This window comes from Nyctibius grandis, chromosome 5, assembly GCF_013368605.1.
Source record: "Nyctibius grandis isolate bNycGra1 chromosome 5, bNycGra1.pri, whole genome shotgun sequence".
NCBI lineage: Eukaryota > Metazoa > Chordata > Aves > Nyctibiiformes > Nyctibiidae > Nyctibius > Nyctibius grandis.
Genome location: NC_090662.1, coordinates 80,963,698 through 80,979,974, shown reverse-complemented (window position 1 = coordinate 80,979,974; position 16,277 = coordinate 80,963,698). Strand labels below are relative to the sequence as shown.

Sequence of the window (16,277 nt, the reverse complement as noted above, 5' to 3'; positions counted from 1 at the left end):
ACAACACAGGCAATGTTATCCTCCCTTACTGTGGCTGGTGAATTCCACCAGAGCACAAGATGGCCTTGTACTCATGTAAATCATGATGGCTTAAAAAAATAGCCTGATGAAAAATAATGGTTAAAATTGTCATTCTGTAACCACTTTGAAATGAGTAGCTCTATTGACATAATCCTGGCTCTTGTAAAATTAATCCCCTGAGTAACAGTTTGCATAACTGTAGCCTAAGGAGCACTTTGCCACACTCTTCATCCAGGCAAGACTCCAAGAAGGTCATGCAGAGTTTTTCCTGAGTACTAAGTGCTGAATTTGTTGTTTGATGGATGTGAAACTAAAAAAAAATTGCTACTTTTAAATAAAAAATTTTATTGTGATTCTGGGCCTTAATCTGTTGATTTTTAAAATTGATTTTTTTTCTGTTGTCTGTTTTGATGCTTTAGAAAGTGAATGAGGGAGCAGAGCTTTCTTATAAAACTTGGAAGAGTATTTTGTAGCACATGCAAGTGGCTTGCATGCCATGAAACAGAATATTTTTTTTTCTCTGCCATCCGATACGTCCTGGTGTCCATTTTTTTTTTTAATTAGGTAAATGAAGTGTCTGTTTTCTGTCTTATGGAAAAAAAGCCACTGCTGATTGCTCTGGAAGGGTTACCTGTCTGAAGAATTCAGGATCTGATTTTACAGGAATCACTGTTTGGACAAATTTTTTGATTTTATGATGGAGAAAGAGATCTTGTTCTTAAGCTCTGCTTTTACTGTGGAGCAAGAAACCTTACAGTTTTTGTGCATTATTATATTGCTTTAAGGGATAAAAACACTCTTAAGCAGATCAGTATCAAGTTTGTACAACTAACACCCCTAGTGTAAATGTTAAAAATCAGATTCCTAGGAATAAAGGACAGAAGGGTAAGATCTTTTCTGGCTTAATCTGACTTAACTGAATATTTATGCCAGCAGAGGCTTAGAGTGAATTGTAGAGTGAGAAGGAATAATACAGCTCATTCTTATTCTATAGTAGTGCAAATCTAGGGTAACTCCTGTATTCAATATTCTCCCTCAAAAGCAGTGTGAGAAAAAAGTCAAACCAAACACACTGACGATGACGTGCAGAATTTGAAACAAAATGAGACACACATGGGGAGGAAATTGCATTATAATCATTTGATTACATATTTCAAACAGATTTCTGGGGCCCACGGCATATCCATAAAGGAGATGGATTTGGTAATGTAACTGTAGTGATATTAGTGTAAATCTGGAGTTGCTGCAGTGACATCATGTTACCCTCATTAATTCTGTAAAATCTTGCTGATACTTATTTTTTCCCCTCAGCCTATTTTAAGTGGGCGATTAATAATTTTGTAATCTGAGCTCTTATGGAATAGACCATTCGTAATACCAATTACTCATTAAGAATATTCTCAGCTGAACAATTTGGTACAACAGGTCAGATTCATATTTCCCAGTGGTTTGCTCTTCATGTTGTTGCCCTGAAGCACATTAGGGTTAAACAGAAGGCTTATGTTTTTCAGCATGTAACCCAGGAAACACAATTCAGAAGGCAATTGTAACCTCTGTTAAGGCTGACCAAAAATAGAGCTCTGAATCAGAACCATCCATGATGCAGACTGGATGCAGGGTTCAGATATTCAATCCCAGATTTTCCCTATTTGAGAGATTTCAAAAGTTTTTAGACAGAAGAAAGTAAAGAACAAAGCCACCTACTAATGACACAGGTGGGAAAAAACTCTCTTTACACCCACAGCACTGTTGAGAGCTACACCTGTGCCCAATATGAGGTGGAAATCAAAGCTGCAACACCGTTCCTCACCTGGCAGCAGAAAATAGCTGGAGAGGGGTTGGTGACACCTGAGCAGGAGGGGCAATAAGCATTTAGGGAGGTGCTGAGGGACCTTGTGGAAAGGAGCAGGTGTGGTTGACTTCAGGGAGGGGGTGGATGTGGAAGCTGTTCGGTGGGGGCTGGCTTTTAGCATCGTTTTTCCTTTTGTGGCAGGTTTCTGGAGGGCTCAAGTATGTGCAGCCGTTGCATTGTATTAGCCTTTTGCTGCTTGGGACAGCTGTGTGCAGGTAAGGGGCATCTATGTGCAGCCTCTTCTTTTTTGTTGCTCCTCTGTTTGTATCTCTTCCTTTTCTGTTTCTCATGTTTTTTTTGTTTTGTCTTGGGTGTCAGGTCTCTGCTCTAGGACCTGTGTTGGGAGGGGAGTTTAGGGCTTCAAACACATATGTATTCTGCTGGAAGATTGTGTTTCTTCTGGAGGGGGGAGGCTGTACGTGAGACCCTAAAGACAGAGGGTCAAGTCTGCCCTATAATGAGGCTTTGCCTTTGTCTTTCTGAGGTGATGTGACCCATATGATTGAGGAGTAACATCTCTTACCTCCCTCCCTAAATCCTTGGGTTCTCCATCTTGTTTTAAAGCAAAACCCCTAACTCTCAAACTTTCACAGGGCAGGTAGGCTGTTTACTGCTCAGCTGCAGTTCACATCCCCCTTTTATGCTTTACTGTTGTTTGTTAGCACTGCCAGATCCTCCCTTTTGAGTCAGAGCTTGCAGGGGGAGAGGAGAAAGATTTTTCATACATTTTTTTGTTAACTTTCTTTTCTAGATCAAAGCCTGAAGCCTCAGACTGCAGCCCCTCAGCTTGCTACAAACAATCCCACTCTTACTACAGTTGCTCTAGAAAAACCTTTCTGTATGTTTGACAGCTCACTGAGTCTGACTAAATCTTACGTCATCTACTTGTACACCATGAAGGAATCAGGTGAGGATCCAGCATTACATCTTTCTGGAAGATAATTACATGATGTGGCCATTGCATGCAATTCATCACAATTTGATGGGAGCGGGTCTGAATGGGGGAAAAGAGAAAAATCCATAGCTGTAAGCTATGTGCAAGTTGAGCCTCTGGTCTCAGTTTCCTCTAGGGTATCATTATAAAATATAATAAAATTACCGTAGTATTTCAATGGGGCTGATTAACGATAGCAGGGGTTAGTACTGTGCTAGCTGACTCCCAGTAGGTGTGGAACGGCACTATCAGCTATAAATGGTTGCCCAAATCTTGCTAACGAAACCAAGCGGTCCACAGTCCAATACCTTACCTTTGTCTAAACGCAAATGCTTTGTACAAAAGTCTGAATTCCCCTAAGTAAACCTCCTGAGAGAAACTGGGTAACTGCTGCTGTTTCCTTCATAGTCAGGGTAGCCAGCCCTTGCAAGGACTATATTTTTTTTTTTCGTAGACAAAGGCAAGGCGTGCTAGACTTGTGGTCAAAGACACCTGGCCCATGAGTTCATTCATAAAATGAATTTCATAACTGCTTGGCAGTGAAACATTGCTGGCAGTGACCAAGAGCTGCCTTCTCTGTTCCCTGCTGTTCTGGCAGACTGTTTTGAATGCCAGCTAGAGTTAGAGCTACTCCATAAGCTGACAGAAATAAATTACTTCCTTATATCATGCCTTCTCCCCTAAAGGCTGTATGTAGCCTCCTTTTCTGAAAGGCACAGAGAAGAGATCTTGAGGGGGGCAGTAGTGAAACTGGCCAACCAACAAAACAAGTCTTAAAACTTCTGCTGCTGATTGTTGCGACTTTGGACAAGGCGGAAGGAAGAAGCCTTGGATGAGACACCATCCCATACAGCTAACATAGACAATTGTGAATGCACGGCCTTCTGAGATACATCCCCACAACTCAAGTGTACATCTTTAGTCTGTTTCAGATGCATACAAGTGCATTATAATTATATAAAGGCTACACTGACCTGATAGCCTAGTTACACCTGCAAATATGCAAATGTATCTGATGTTTTGTGTTAGAGACTACATCAGCCACTCCGTCTTCTACAGATTCTGTGGCAAAAGCTTCCTGTGCAAATGGGTGAATCTCTACAAGAAGTTTATATACAGAGAAATCTCTGCTGCTGCTTTTAAGGCAAGCAGATGCAAACTTGTTACTTGGCAGACTGGGAGGAATTTTGTTTGGATTTGTCTCTGGTCTGCAGAGAAGCACATTGGCTCACCCTTGGATGCCTCCTGGAGCAGAGAGAAGGGAAATCTAAGAGGACTTAATTTTCTTAACACCTTATGTTCAGCTCTGCTGATAAGGAAATGTGTCAGCATACTACAAAGCTGAAGGTTGCAAGAACTCTGCTCCAGGAGCACAGCACAACACTTCCAAACTGAAGTAGTTCCCAGTGTACAGCAGCTTTGGAAAAACTGGCATTCCTTTGCTGCTGACAGCACTGAAGAGCTGGAGGAGGCTCCCAAAAAATATTAACCCACAGTTGCAGAACTTGGGAGTACCTCTTGGGACTTGTGCCTTGGCTTTGCAGCAGGAAAGGTTTGAGAGCTGGAACAGAGCTTCCAAACTATGCTGTAGGGCTGGGTGCAAATCCGCGTTTTGCTTGAAGCTGTGAGGACTTTCAGACTTTCTGTGGTGTGCTGTCTGGAAGCAGTGACATGCCTGGCTGGCCAAAAATGTAGATATCACATCTGCTCATGCAGCCGCTACATGCTGGTCTGCATACTGTGCCGTTCTGGGAGGTGCCATTCTTGGAGGTGCAGCTCTTGCATGACCAGAGCTCTAAAGGTTTCTGCTCCAGGAGACACGTGAGTTGTGATCCTATAGGAACTCTGCCTTGTCTATCAAATCTGAAATGACAGAATTTAGTGGATATTTACTGGAATCATGTATGGCATGGGGGAAGAGCAGCCTTTGCCACCCTCCTCCCCACTCCATCAGATTCTCCTTGGAAAACAGGAATTTTGAGCGGTTGGCTACTAAAAAGTATTGCTCTGAGGTACACTGTGGATCCTTCACAGTTTCCAAGGGACAAGTGTAAAGAGCTTCATCAACAAATAAGGAGGAAGGGGTAGGATCACCACACAGACGAATTGGTAGAAGATTTGTGTTTTCCCTTTTGGGTGTTTTGGGGTAGAAGAGCAAGTTGCCACGTAAATACAAGGTGAATGGAAAGAGCAGAACTAGTACTAACAGTCTTGTTAAAATGCATCTCTCCTGCAGCAAGTGCAATAAGCTCCCTGGTGACCGACAACAACAACAAACCACTCAACAGAACGTTCCAACAAACAAGCGGGGGACAGCTTGGACCTTACAAGGCTGCCTTCTTCAATGTACCCAACTGTGCATCGCCTCCCAAGCTTGCTGATGTAGGAGATGTCAACAAAGTTTCTGATGTCCTGAACCAATACCTCTTTAGAGTTGGGGATGATGGGACTTGTTTGTATGACCCAAACTTCCTAGCTGTCTGTAACCCACCTCTTGCACCAGACACAACATACAGGTATAATTCTTATTTCTTACAAGGTGATTGCTGCTCTTAAAACACAATAGGAACAAAAACTGAGTCTGTAATGTTCCTTTGGAATGGTACGATGTGAATTGCCAGTCCCTAACTGAAATGCTCTATGGCAAGGGTAGTTACAAAGATGGCTTGTCTTTGGACTAGCACCCCACAGATGGTGCTCTAGCAATAGTGAGCTCTGTCAGGTTAAATTCATGGATCAGTAGGAAAACTCATGTGTGAACTGCTGGATCTATGCCTATGTTGGACTAGGTAATCCAGTGACAGCATCTGATTAGAAACTGCTGGTAGAAAAGGATTTTGACTGGAAAAAGATGTTGAGATTATTCACCATGTATTTTGTGTCAGATGATTCTGCCAAATTGCAGACATGGACCTGGCACTGCTTGCTTTGCTTTGATGGGATTCTGGGGAACCAAAGTTCACCTTGGTCTCCAGCTTCAGGAAGCCCCTAATGTGGCTGGAGACTTCACAGTGAGGGCCAGGTGACTTGCAGACTTGTCTGACCCCTGTTGTCTGGGGAAGCTGACCATCTGGGGAACTCAGGCACCCTGACAGCTCATACCCGAAACACTTGTTTTGCTGTTGCCAGCTATTTAAAAACTGTAGTAAAAACAGCAGTCACATGGAGCTGTATCTGCTGCAGAGACCTAATATGCTTCTGAAACAAAATACTATGGGCTCTTAGTTTTGCAAAAACTGTCTTGCCTCCTCTGACTCTTCAGGACATTTCTGAAAACTCAAACTATTGTGGAATGGAAACTTAATTTCTTTGCCAAATCTGATGTTGGTCTGTCTCTTCAGCACTCTCCTCTAGAAGGGAAAGTGCCAAAGTTCTCTATTGTTGGACAAAATTTTTGACTTCCATATGGAAATCAAAACCACTTGCTGTCCTAAATAATGAAGATCTTCACAACAGGGAATAGCAAGCTGGGAAAAACCGTTGTTGGAAAGCTCACAAGAACTAAGTGCAAACTGTGCATGACATAGCACAGAATGCTTTTCCATTATTAATTCTATTTGCTCTTTATAAGGTCTCTGGAAATAGTCAGTTACCTTTGACTGTCTCCATCTAATGCTTTGATGAAAACTGAAGTCTCACCAGCTAATCCAGTAGCTTAAAAATTCTAGTAAGGAAGCTCAAATTTAAAATATCTAATTTAACACTTTTTCCACACAGGTTTAAATATGTGTTGGTAGATAGCACTGAAGGTATCATGAAAGACCAAACTCTCTGGTCTGATCCAATCAAAACCAGAAGAGGTAAGTCTGTGGCTTTGCTCAGGTCTTCCGAGTAGCTGTGCTTGCCTTAGGACACTATTGCTCTATGAGCAACACCCAGTCCTTTCCTAAAGTTTTAACAACTTTGTTAGCCTTTCGATATTGGAGTAGCAGACTTAAATATGGAATAATTCTCTACTTCTTTTGTGTACTTCAAGTAAAGATAAACTTGTACATATGGTTTCAGCTTTGATGCATGTCATGGTATCTGGTGCTGTTGACATTTCTCAGTAATATAGATACTTGTCATACTGGCTAACCTGCTGAGGAAAGCTCATAAACTCTGAATGCTGACACCGAGTCTTAAACCTGTTTCCCATAAATCATCTAAGACTTCAGGTATAGACATAATCAGTTTGCCTCTCCTAAATCACCAGCTTTCTCCTGTTTGGTGGGGGTATTAATGGTCAAAAATAGATCATAGGAACATTCTTTCCATGCTTTTCTAGTTAAACTTCCCTTGAAAATTGATACCGGGCCTGGTCGAAGGAGTGGAGGCATGATTGTCATTACATCGATCCTAAGTGTTCTCATGTTCCTTCTGCTTGCTGGCCTTGTTGCTTCTGTGTCCTCTGCTGTCATGTAAGTACTGCTACACCTTACAACTTCTAGCAAGAGTACGTAGCCCCTCAGTCAACAGACTTCTTCCCTGTGGCTCCAAGCCACTGTTGTTGGTCTTGTTTGAGATGACAGACCAGATGGTGTCCTCCAAATTTTGAAGTTGATAACAGAAAAAGACTACTTTAATCTTCCCTAAGATCAGCAGCTCTTGTAATTTTTACATAGCCTTAAGCTTACTAGCTGCCAGACTTTAGTAAGGACTACTGGAAAAAAAACCCACCCAAACCAGTAGAGTTGAACATACTTAAAGCCTTGTATATTCTTTCTTACATATTGCAGCTTTCCATCTATTCAGGAGTTTGGAAACTGTCTGAAGGAGTGCAGGCATTTGTAAAGATTACATAATATCCTAATTAATGCCTTGATTTGAATTTATTTGCCTTTTCCCCAGGAGAAGTAAGTTACCCCTTTGAATCAATAAGTGAGGCTTCGCTGGAGCTGTATAACTGAACTAGTCTGTGCATGTTCCCTAGTCTTCTATGCCCCCTGCCCCAGGAAATCAATGAGACCTGATTGATTCCTAAACTGAACTTTTGAGGGAATGAACTAAATTTTATAAATGGTGGGTATCAGGGCTGCTAACACCCACTTCTTGCATTCACTTGAAAATAATGCAAGTACTCTATATTCAGTCAGTCAGCTCTGCCAGGCTTTCCTGGATTAGAGATGTGGAAAGCAAAAACTTCATTGCAAATGATTATTTAAAAAAATCTATGGGCTTCTCTGATGCTAAATGATATAAGTAGCGATCAGCCTTTGCAAAATGTTGTGACAGTAGGCTCTGCTCAGTCTCTACTGGAGCTTAATAAGCCTTTCATTTGCCCACCAGAGGATCAGAAGATTCTTCTGCAGAGACAAGGCACGAGTCTCAGACTATTCAGCAAAGTGAACCAAGACCACAGCTGAGCTCTGAGTGAACAACCTGATTCAAGTCAAGGGTGGAAATGCAACTGAATCGCTACATGTGCGAGGCCTACAGGACTGCCTCTTCTATCAACGCTACTCCAAAATAAGCTACAGAATGCAACCAGACAACTGAAGATGAACAGCATGGATGAAATAAGGACAACATTTTTTAAGCCTTGCAGTACATTATATCCTGTCTTGTCCTAACGAGATTTAATTTAGTTAATTGCCTTGTATAGCACAAATCAAATGCCTGGACTGAAGAAAGAATCTTCACGAGATCCTTCAGCTTCAGTGGTGTAATCAGAGGTTGTCTAGTATATACATCTCACCTGGAGTAAGCATTACTGCAGACTTCTGAACTGCTTCTCACGATCAGATGAACATGATGTAGCCATTCATGTCTCAATCTTTGTAGTAACTAATGAGGAATTAAAGAAAACCAGGCTGCTTTAGAAAAAGATGTTCTTTGAGAAAACTAGGGATTAAAAGGTAGACAACAGGGAGCTACTGCTGCTTCCTCAGGATTTAGTGACTATTTGTGTTATAAGAATTCCCCTTTTTCCTCTCCTTCCCTAAAAGAAAGCAAGCAAGTTCCAACTGCCCTGTATGTAGCAGAGTAATTCTGATCTCAAATACTTACATACCCTCAAATAGCTTTGCAAGGCTGAAAGCTAACAAAATTGCTTCAAAGGAGGTGTGTTCTTTCTGAGCTCTCTATAATTTGTTGGTGGGATAGTAAAGGGGAGATACTGCTTTAGCAGGAAACATGAGTATATTCACTGTTGCCAGGCTTAGCCTCGTTTCTGACCTTTACCTTAGGCAGCAGCAAGCCAGCATTCTTCACGTCTTAGTATCTAGGTTGGTGAGGTTTTCCTGAGCTAATTCTTTTCCTTCGTTTCATGATCTTTGTTAGTGATTAGAAATAAATCTTTGCCCCAGGTTTGAGTTACGTACCGCTTTTTTCTATTGATGCCAACTTCCATATACTTTGTCTCTACAAAAGACTAGAGGAATATCCAACTTCAAAGCCCTACTTTATACCTCTTGAGTATATACAAGCAACTGTCCTACTGTACCAAGCACTTAATTGTGATAAGCCCAGAGCTGTCACTGGTTATTATTGATGTTTTCCTAGTTTATCAGTACATTTGTTAAACTGTCTCAGATTATAAATAAATAAGGATTCTGTTTTGACATAGGTAGTTCACTATCACTGTCATGACTGGATGATCTTGCACCTATACTTATTTCAGGGAGTGGGACTTATTCTCTTCAGATTATGAAAATTAAAAAGTTTTGTGTAAAGTCAAATATTGTCAGGGTGGAGTGCTGAGATTGAGCTTGGTTATTGCAAAATTTACCATTTTAAACTTCAGGACTCAGGACCAAGAAATTCATACACAAGCTCCCAGTGTTGGAGTATTCTGACAGTGGCACATTAAAGCTTGCCTGTTCACTGGCTTGGTTTCAGCTACACAAGGGCTGGCAGGGAGAAGAGAGAAAGCACTTTAAGGGAGAGATGGGTGCTGCGCCTTCTGACTAGAAATAGATGCTAAAGTACTTGGAATTATATTTTCCTGATTTTGGCCATTGGTGCCTTCCCTGTAATTTTCTGCCATACAGGCTGCTCCAAATGCCATTCTGAGGTGCTTTCTCATTCATGTATTGAGTACAGACTTGGAAGCAATGGATATTTGAAGAAAAAGGGAGTACGAATTGTAGATGTGCAATGCTGAACATTAGAGTATGTGAGAGATCCTCGGAGTGTTTGCCTCCTTTATAAAGCCAAAGTAGTACTTCATTGCTACAGAGGGCTCTAACTCCTCGCTCTGGACCCAGGGGGAAAACAGGCTATCTAACAGTAGGATCAGTAAAATTAATGAAGCCAAATAAATATCCTTTCAACTGCAGACAGTCAATACATTATATTGGATGCCATATCAGTTAATTCTATTACTGGAATAAGTTGTCCTTCATTTTGTTTAAAGGAGTTGCTTGAGACTGTATGTCAGCATGTACAGCTTCATTTAAAATACAGCACTAGAATAATCCAGTCTGTTTTCTGCCAGTATCTATTAAGACATTCACACCAAGCAGTTTGTCTCTCACTCAACAGATAACTGATTTCAGTCAGTTTAATCCTGCTAATTGGCCTAGTTGAACAGCTTGCATTTTTTTCTTGTGCTGCTTTTATGTCTTTCATTTGAGAGATCTTCACTTTATTTATTTATGGCAAAATTCAAATGGATTATTTTCCATTTTTTTTCCCCACACACAAATGAAGCAGAAGTAACTGTCTCAGGTGTTCCTATATTGCCATGCATACAAGCTTTGGGTTTTTTCACTTTAGCTTTTCAAAACTTTCCCAGTGTGAAAAAGAATTCTGCCTTTCACCAGCTTCAGATCTTAGGACATTTCTTTCTCAAAGAACATGAGAAGGAAGAGAAACACTAACATACTTTGTGTATGGTACCTTCTCAGAAAAGTACTGTCTTCCAAGTGTAGCTCTGCCACTCTGGTCACTGCACTGAGCCATGCTCATGGCTCTGACTGCTCTTCCCATATATTTTCCTGCTTCTACTGCTTAGTCCATGTCTATGTCACTACAGCCAATGTAGTAATGCATGCACAATGTCAAGGTCCTTCACTCACTGATGAACTCCCATTTTGACCTGACTTACCATCTAATGCTTGGAAACAGGACTAAGATGGAAGACATTTTTCTCAGCAATATATACAACCTTATTACTAAATTTCTGTTATTTTAATTTATTTAAAGTGTTTCTATTCTTTTTAAAATTTTGGAAATTATTTGGGAATTCTAGCTGTAACTGCACATATAGGCTGTTGTTTCAGAGAGACCCTGGTGTATTTTTCTTCTACTTAGTTGCATGGGCCTACCTCTTGGAAAAAATCTGAGTGCTATTGCAATATAAACTATAATAGCATGCTACTGAACTGCTGGCACTAGTTTTTCTACTTGGTTACAGTTTAGTTCTGTCTTCACGAGTTCACAGTCTGATAAGAGGTCACAACATCTAACAACTACAGAGAAAGTGTAACAGTATGGCATCAACACCCCCCAACTCTAAACCCTAATCAACTATAGAAATTAGGTCTTGTCCCTAAGTAAGCAGCTGTCTTCTCACTCCCCTCCCTTCCTGCACCTTGTGCTTTATTACAACATCTGCCCGGGTAAGCTTAATGTTTAGCTGTCCTGAAGAGAAAAGTATGCTGGATATTATCACGCTGAAAAATAGTAACAGGCTGGCAAATTCTTCATGTACAGCTCAAGTGTAGCTGAAGCTGATTGTAACCAAAAATCATGATAATCAGCTGGTTGGTTGCTTTTTTGGGAGATGAGTTTGAGTTTCAAGCCATTCCTACGTGAATAAGTGTGCACATACTACACATCCTCTTCTGTAATTAATATGACCTTTCACTTTTGCTGGCAAAAGTCTCAGCAGAATGACCAACTTTCAAGTAGTTTTTAAATGGCATTCAAGCCTTTTTTGGCTCTGCTTGGTAAAATGCACTGACTTCCATATGTGTTTTAGTGCCAGTTCTGACCCTGACAAACTCAAGTATGATAACTTTCAATCCTGATATCAACAGTACTCCTTGAAGAAATGCTCTGACCTTTTGCATATTTGCCTGCAGGGGTTACGTGCCTATCTAAGCAAAATAACTGAAGAGTGATTCTATCTATGCATATGGCTGTCTCTCACAGAGTGATTCAGCTTCTACAGTAGGTGAGTCAATGTAAAGAGCTTTTGAAATTGTTTGGATCAAAAAATAATAGTTTGGTGTATGCTGAATGCTAGGTAGAGTTTCCTCTGCTTCCTATATCATATAAATTAATGGGTAGGCCTCTAAATGGTTACATTGAACCTGTTTTGATTCCTTGTTCTAAAGGGAAGTTTGCAGCAAGCACCTCCCTACTAAGCCAGTTTAGATTTAATGACAGAAAAAGGAAGGCAGTATCAGCACACTGAGATCACAGTTACTGTAAATGTCCTTTGGTCTGACATCACAAGGGTGATTTTAAGCCATAGTCTCATGTCTTGAAGTTAAAAATGTATGAACAAACTTTGCCAATGGTATTCCAGATGTTATGTCTACACAAACTTTTTTGCTTTCCTGAGAGATACGACGCAAACCAGGCAATTAAAAGCTGCTCTGAATCTCCGAGAATGAGAGTCTACCTGGAAAGGGGAAGAATCAGATTAAACTGTAGCCATCTAGATCTGTCAAACAGACCAGTTGCTGGCTCACTGTGTTTTATCCACTTGGGGATACTGAGTGGAAGGCTTTGCATTAGAAAACAGTAACAAAAAATCCCTACAAAACAACTTCTCTTCCAGAGGCCCTTCAAAGGGTATTGTAGATTGGGCTGCAATGCGGTAGACATTCTTTGTTGGCACCATTATAACACATTGGACAGCAGCTTCCCAGGCATGAAAGACCTATAGAGTGAAACTACAAAACACTTTGCAATGAAAGATCACCAAGCTTAAATTTGCTGGTATGACATTTATCAAATATCAAAATTATCCAAGCATTACCTTCCTTTGTGGGTTTGTTGACTCATCTTGTATCAGGCTGTAAATTCCTCGGGATAAAGACTGTCTTTTGGTAACATATTAGTGCAATATACTGCCATTTCCCAACCAGGAATACTGTGATGCATAACTATAATGTTAATACTGTCAACAAGTGTTAATACTCCTGGATGAATTTGCCTTAGCACAACGTCGGTATCCAGGAGTTATTTGGTTAGGGCACTAGTTTTATGCTCCCATCCTGTGACCTTGTGTTCTATTTGACTGCAAACAAGAGCACGTCATTTACCATCATTCACCTCCTCAACCTCCAGCACCAACATTTTCATCTAATGCTTTGTCTTCACAGTTCCAGTCCTAGCCAAGTGTTAGTAATGTTGATAAATAAGTCTGGAATATCTGAATTTTATTTTCCGTTTTCCCTCCATATAACTCTATTGTAGAAATCTATTCTATTGTTTCCCATGTCTCAGAAGTTATTTGCTGTCTTTTCTTCCTCAAGCCTTCTAACATACAACAACATTCAAAGATGCCAGAAAATATGACTTATTTTTTCTAACAAAGTTAACTATATTATCTGCATTACTACTGTAACCCAAAGCTAGATGTAAAGAAGAATGTAGAAAGTCTCCCTAGAAAATATAATGTGTCATATTCTCTGATTCTATAAAAAGAAATCATAAAAAAATCTTGTACTTTCCTAATAACTATATTAATTTGGTCTGAATACAGGAACTTCTTTCTTCTGAGGTAGCTTGCAAGAGTAAGCTTGGGAAAAGCATGTGCTGCCATATAATCACTTTCCCCAGTCTGAGCAGAATTCAGCAGTAGAGATCTGAAGGTTTAAAAGGACTAGGAGTAGTTTTCCCATGATGAAAGAAGGCAAAAAGGAAAGTTGATTACAATCCCTAGTTCTACATCAACAGGTTCAAGTCTAAAAGTGGGTACAGAGGTATATGGGTATGGAATGTAGGTTTGTTATTTGTATTCAGCTGAATTAATTCACCCGAATAATTTAATATGTGAGTGGCAGAGATGGTATTATATTCTAGGAGTCTGATATTTTTGAGGGTCATGCTTTGTTTCCTCATTTAGCCACAAGCTACTATTCATAAACAGGATCCGTGACATTTCATTATTGCACTTAGTCATATGGTGCTTTATGGCTAAAACAAAGCACCAGCTGAATTCAGTTAGTCTCTCCATTGATTTTTTTTTTAATAGCTCTTGTGTCATGACTTTGGAGAATGATATATATTTTCTTCAAAACATTGTAAATTCTTCTTGGATGAACGGAGTTATTTAAATACAATGGAGTGTTATTTCCTTAATGGCGTGAGTAACTTTGGGATAGATTCTGTTCCACACTTGCCAGCATAATCCAAGCCAAATCCATTGAAGCCTGTCAATTTTCTCTGCGTTTACACAAGCAGAGCTTAGCAGCAGAATGTATTCAGGACTGCAGCCCTTTCTCAGGAAACATCCCCACTGAGATCTGCCTAAGGTTTGAAAGATTATGCACAGTTGGAATCAGTTTTATCAATATACGATTCCTCCCACGTCTCCTCCCACCCCCTGGCACCAGCACAACTGGCCAGAGCCCAGCTAGAGTGCACAAGGACAAGTCCCATAGAAGAACGTCGCTCTGCAGTCTCGCTGAAATGGTGGATCTACTCTTGGCATCCACAGGAGAACCCTAGGCTTTATCTCAAATTTGGCTCAGAGAGAGGAATTCTCAGCTTAAATGTCAGTAAAGATTCATGCATTACTGATAGCATATGAGGTAATTACAAGAGAATATGATGGGGCTAATTCTACACGTTCTTGTATCACTTTTAAACTCCAGTTTAATGAAGAGTTCAAGCCTGAGCCTAGTTTTAAGCATGTCAGTATTGGAAAAAGACTTTTCAATACACAGAATTCTAGCAAAAGATACTGTTTTAATAAGAAATGTGTTTTCACAAGGGAAAAAAAATAACCCAAAAAGTGTCAGTGAGCACCAAAACACTTTGTCCAAGTTGTTTGGGGGTTTTTTGGTTGGTTTTGTTGGGGTTTTTTTTGGAGGGGAGGCAGAAATAATTTCCTAACCAGCTGAAATAGAGATGTTATACTGATCTTTTACTAGATTTCTGTCCATCACACATTTGCATGGAAAATGACACAAAACTGGGAGGAGTGGCTGACGCACGGGAAGGCTGCGCAGCCATTCAGAGGGACCTAGACAGGCTGGAGAGTTGGGCGGGGAGAAACTTAATGAAATATAACAAGGGCAAGTGTAGAGTCCTGTATCTGGGCAAGAACAGCCCCAGGTATGAGTACAAGTTGGGGACAGACCTGTTGGAGACCAGCGGAGGGGAAAGGGACCTGGGGGTCCTAGTGGACAGCAGGATGACCATGAGCCAGCAATGTGCCCTTGTGGCCAAGAAGGCCAATGGCATCCTGGGGTGTATTAGAAGGGGTGTGGTCAGCAGGTTGAGAGAGGTTCTCCTCCCCCTCTACTCTGCCCTGGTGAGGCCGCATCTGGAATATTGTGTCCAGTTCTGGGCCCCTCAGTTCAAGAAGGACAGGGAACTGCTAGAGAGAGTCCAGCGCAGAGCCACGAAGATGATTAAGGGAGTGGAACATCTCCCTTATGAGGAGAGGCTGAAGGAGCTGGGTCTCTTTAGCTTAGAGAAGAGGAGACTGAGGGGTGACCTCATTAATGTTTATAAATATGTAAAGGGCAAGTGTCATGAGGATGGAGCCAGGTTCTTCTCAGTGACATCCCTTGACAGGACAAGGGGCAATGGGTGCAAGCTGGAACACAGGAGGTTCCACATAAATATGAGGAAAAACTTCTTTACGGTGAGGGTGACCGAACACTGGAACAGGCTGCCCAGAGAGGTTGTGGAGTCTCCTTCTCTGGAGACATTCAAAACCCGCCTGGACGCGTTCCTGCGTGATATGGTCTAGGTAATCCTGCTCCGGCAGGGGGATTGGACTAGATGATCTTTCGAGGTCCCTTCCAATCCCTAACATTCTGTGATTCTGTGATTCTGTGAAAAGAATTTGCTCTAATGTTTTCTCTTATTTTCAAGATTGCCTTTCTGCCCACTTATGAACAAATTATAGCAACAAGAATGTTTATTTCTTATGTTAGTCATATTCCCAAAAGTATCCCCCCACCCCCTTTTCAGTTTATACCCAACCATCAAGGCAGCAGTAGCTATTCTGGCAGATTCAATTGCTCCACCAAGTACTTCATGTTTGTCCTGTTTATTTTTGGGTTCACAGGTGGTTTTGAACTTATTTGGAGCATTACCAATGAGAAACATGGTAGAGTATTGCCAGTCTCACAAACACATTTCTAATCTTCACTGAAAGTCAAGGCAATGAAAGTGTCTTCCTCATCTACGACTTCTAGCAGATCACCTCTGTATGGAAAAAGCTAGTTCAATGTCTGCGTCCATCATGCCTTGCTGATTCAAAGGATTTAAGAGCACATTATAATTTGACAGCTTTCTTGCATACAGCTTGCAGTCTACCACGAACTGAATGAAAACTATTTAGACCATTTCAGA

At 40.9% G+C, this 16,277-nt stretch overlaps 1 protein-coding gene across 1 annotated transcript; it reads left to right on the top strand.

The window, feature by feature from the left end:
- The first annotated feature begins 2,033 nt into the window (after positions 1-2,033).
- Positions 2,034-8,163, top strand: UPK3A (uroplakin 3A). The gene is made up of 6 exons (XM_068402211.1): positions 2,034-2,088; positions 2,625-2,780; positions 5,044-5,323; positions 6,525-6,607; positions 7,075-7,207; positions 8,076-8,163. Exons 1-6 carry the CDS (start codon positions 2,034-2,036, stop codon positions 8,161-8,163), a joined length of 795 nt encoding a protein of 264 aa, XP_068258312.1.
- The last annotated feature ends 8,114 nt before the right edge of the window (positions 8,164-16,277 follow it).

What these genes read in the sequence shown, in the direction of transcription:
- UPK3A (XM_068402211.1), top strand. Translation starts at nt 2,034, where the DNA reads ATGTGCAGCCGTTGCATTGTATTAGCCTTTTGCTGCTTGGGACAGCTG. An exon ending in CTTGGGACAGCTGTGTGCAG is followed by an intron (nt 2,089 to 2,624) that starts GTAAGGGGCATC and finishes TTTCTTTTCTAG; the next exon opens with ATCAAAGCCTGAAGCCTCAG. An exon ending in TCTGTGTCCTCTGCTGTCAT is followed by an intron (nt 7,208 to 8,075) that starts GTAAGTACTGCT and finishes TTTGCCCACCAG; the next exon opens with AGGATCAGAAGATTCTTCTG.